Source organism: Sinocyclocheilus anshuiensis, unplaced genomic scaffold, assembly GCF_001515605.1.
Source record: "Sinocyclocheilus anshuiensis isolate Anshui unplaced genomic scaffold, SAMN03320099.WGS_v1.1 scaffold308, whole genome shotgun sequence".
Lineage (NCBI taxonomy): Eukaryota > Metazoa > Chordata > Actinopteri > Cypriniformes > Cyprinidae > Sinocyclocheilus > Sinocyclocheilus anshuiensis.
Window position 1 is genome coordinate 1636670 of NW_015558619.1, and position 3804 is coordinate 1640473.

Consider the following 3804-nt stretch of genomic DNA (forward strand, 5'->3'; position numbering starts at 1 on the left):
TATTAGAATATTTCCTAAGATCAATCAAAAAAAGGATTTGCAAAACAGAAAAGTTCAAGTTCTTTAAAGTATGTTGATTTCTGCACTCAATACTTCGTCGGGGCTCGTTTGGCACAAACTCCAGCATCAGTGAGGTGTGGCATGAAGCCATCAGCCTGTAGCTCTGCTGAGAACTATTGAGCTTCAGCTCAGATCCACTGTTTCTCATCTTTCTCTTGAAAAATACCCCATAGATTCCAGATGGGCTTCAGGTCAGGCATGTTGGCTGGCCAATCAAGCACAGTAATATCATGGTCAGCAAAGGACTTGAAAGTGGTTTTGGCACTGTGGGCAGGTGCTAAAGTCCTGCTGGAAAAGGAAATCTTTGATAAAACACAATGGAGCAACACCAGCAGACGTCACACACCCAAATCATCACTGACTTCAGAAACTTCAGACTGGACTTCAAGCAGCTTGGATTCTGTGCCTCTCCAGTCTTCCTCCAGACTCCAGACCTTGATTTCCAAATGAAATGCAAAATTTACTTTTATCTGAAAAGAGGACTTTGGAGCACTGAGCAACAGTCCAGTTCTTTTTCTCCTTAGCCCAGGTGAGATGCTTCTCTCGTCGTTTTTCTGTTTCAGAAGTGGCTTGGTAGCTCTTTTCCTGAAGACGTCTGAGCATGGTGACTCTTGATGCACTGACTCCAGCTTCAGTCCACTCCTCATGAAGTTCTCCCAAGTGTCTGAATCTGCTTTGATTGACAGTATTTTCAAGCTTGCGGTCATCCCTGTTGCTTGTGCACCTTTTCCTACCCAATTTCTTCCTTCCAGTCAACTTTGCATTTAATATGCTTTGATACAGCACTCTGTGAACAGCCACCCAGCTCTCCCAAGTGTTTGAATCGGCTTTGCTTGACAGTATTCTCAAGCTTGCGGTCATTCCTGTTGCTTTGGCACCTTTTCTTACCCAATTTCTTCCTTCCAGTCAACTTTGCATTTAATATGCTTTGATACAGCACTCTGTGAAGTAATGACCTTCTGTGGCTTACCGTCTTTGTGGAGGGTGTCAATGATCGTCTTCTGGACCATTGCCAAGCCAGCAGTCTTCCCCATTATTGTGCTTTCAAAGAACAAGAGATACCCGCAATTTATACTATAGGGATGCTCATTTAATGAAACTCAAATGTAAATATTCTAATATTTTGGGATACTGGATAAAACAAACAAAACCTTACATGTAATGAATCTAGAATATATGAAAGTTTCACTTTTTGAAATTAGTTAAAAAAAACTGATTTATTATTAGAATTATCAATGTTGGCAACAGTTGTGCTTTTGGAAACTGCAATACTTTTTTCAGGATTCTTTAATGAATAAAAAGTTAAAAAGAACATCATTTATTCAAAATATAAATATTTTCTAACAATATAAATCTTTGCTATCACTTCTTATCAATTTAACACATCCTTGCTGAATAAAAGTTTTCATTTCTTTCAAAAAAATTAAGAATAAAAATGTACTGACCCCAAACTTTTGAACTGTAGTGTACATTGTTAGAAAATATTTCTATTTTAAATAAATGCTCTTCTTTTTAACTTTTTATTCATCAAAGAATCCTGAAAAAAAGTATCACAGGTTCCAAAAAAATATTAAGCAGCATATTAGAATGATTTCTGAAGATCTTGAGACACTTTATACTGGAGTAATGGCTGATGGAAATTCAGCTTTGATCACAGAAATAAATTATATTTTAAAGGATATTAAAATAGAAACCATTATTTTATATTGTAATAACAATTAATCATTTTTTTCTGTATTTTTGATTAAGTTTCACATTGAAGGATCATGTGACACTGAAGACTGGAGCAAAGCTGCTGAAAATTCAGTTTTACATCACAGAAATCAATTATATTTTAAAGTATATTAAAACAGAAACGCAATATTAGAAATTGAAATAATATCTCACAATATTACAGTTTTTTCTGTATTTTTGATCAAATACAGCCTTGATGAGAAACTTTGTTAAAAAATATTAAAAATCTTACTGATCCCAAACTTTTGAATGGTAGTGTATATATATATATATATATAATGTGTGTGTGTGTGTGATGACTATTTAAACATGTAATACATTTCATAATACAAAACAATAGTCTTAATATACTGATTAATCAACTGAGGAATATGGTGATATTTATTAGTGAAATTCACCTTATTAAATACTGTATCCAATAATAATTTCCACAGCTTATCTTGTGCGTCTCATTGAACAGGGTTACAAATATTGTGTTTTGAGAAACACAGTTTATACACACACTGCCATCATCTGGTGAAAGACGGACACACTGAGTGTCACAAGTGAGCATAGTTCTCTTTAATTATAAAACAACAGTATTCATTCATGATCAGCAACCACACAGACTTCGAGTCATGCATTATTATATAGCTTTCAATTAGACTGACCTCTGATCAGACAAATTACAAAAACATGAACATACAAATGACAGATATAACGCGATATCTGCGCACGATAAACAGCTGCTGTCATGTCATTGGCTACAAACAGCGCATCGCAATCTACACACGTCGCAACAGACAACGCTACTACGTACATTTCATATAACTGTAATATTTGAACAGCGAGTTTTTTGCATTTTCAATTTCCATATACGCCCACAGACCGACCGACCGACTAATTTGCATACGTCATACGCAAATACGTACATAAAAAATAAATATTTTAACAAAAATAGCACAAGTCAAATATAACGTCTACACATTACAGTACTTAATTTCTCCTGAGTCCCATGTTCCAACAGGAAGAGCATTTAGTGAGTTGACATTTATGTACAAAATTTAAAAAGAAGATAAAGAAGAAAATAAATTGCATAATGCATGATTTTTTAAAAGAATTTCAAAAAGCTCTAAGTGGACATTTAGCACCATATATGCATCATATGAACACTTCGGGGCAAAGATCAGCAAACTGTGTCTCCAAGGCACTTCAGAATCCGAACAAAAAATACATTTATTTCTGAAATAGTGGCATGATTTATGAGTGTATCTTTTTTTTCTTTGTAAAAGTACATGTAAGCGTAAACATTGCACTTCACAGAATGGTTAAAAAAACCCTCTTCGAACTCCGGCTCGTCCAGGATCCATCTGGTCTAGAGGGGTAAACGCAGCATAACAGAAGTGCAGCATCCGGACACTGGAGGTATCTCCGGCTTGGTGTTTGGAGGAGAGATTCCCAGCTGTGTGGAGGCCCATCAGATGCATCTCCACACGAACACACTGAGAGACAGAGGAGACGCATTAATAAGAGTTCAGACAGACCGACGGACTGATAGACAGATAGATGTGAGCTCACCTACAGTCGTTGCCTCCTACACTTATCACATATTTGTCATCGTTAGAGAAACGGATGTTGGTCACGTGGGCTGAGTGGCCGAAGTAACGCTTGTGTTTGGCCTGTGAAGAAATGCAACCCATCAGTAAAATATCCAATGCTCTAAAATAAATCATTCAAGGCTTAAGGGATAATGTGTTTAATAACACTAGTGCAATAATATAGGGTTAATATGGTTGATTATAATAAAGGGTTAATATGGTTAATTATAATAAAGTTTATTAATGAAGGGTTAATATGGTTAACAATAAAGGTTAAAATAAGGGTTAATATGGTTAATTATAATAAGGGTTAATAATAAAGGATTAATGTGGATAATACGAATAAGGATTAACCCTTTAGGCGCCAGTTTTTTTTTTGGAAAAATGCTGGATTTTGACATCAAGATTTCAAAAGCTTGTGGCTTGAAAGGGC

The 3804-nt window shown here is 35.5% G+C and overlaps 1 protein-coding gene across 1 annotated transcript in view; it reads right to left on the reverse strand.

Annotated features, from left to right (window-relative positions):
* Nucleotides 1-2354: 2354 nt before the first annotated feature.
* eml6 (EMAP like 6) overlaps nt 2355-3804 on the reverse strand; it is a 60010-nt gene continuing 58560 nt past the window's right edge. The window contains exons 40-41 of the mRNA XM_016476356.1: nt 3352-3452; nt 2355-3275 (exon numbers count right to left, since the gene is read on the reverse strand). Coding sequence (XP_016331842.1) covers nt 3251-3275; nt 3352-3452 — 126 coding nt within the window. The 3' untranslated portion in view covers nt 2355-3250. The remainder of the gene's footprint in view (nt 3276-3351; nt 3453-3804) is intronic.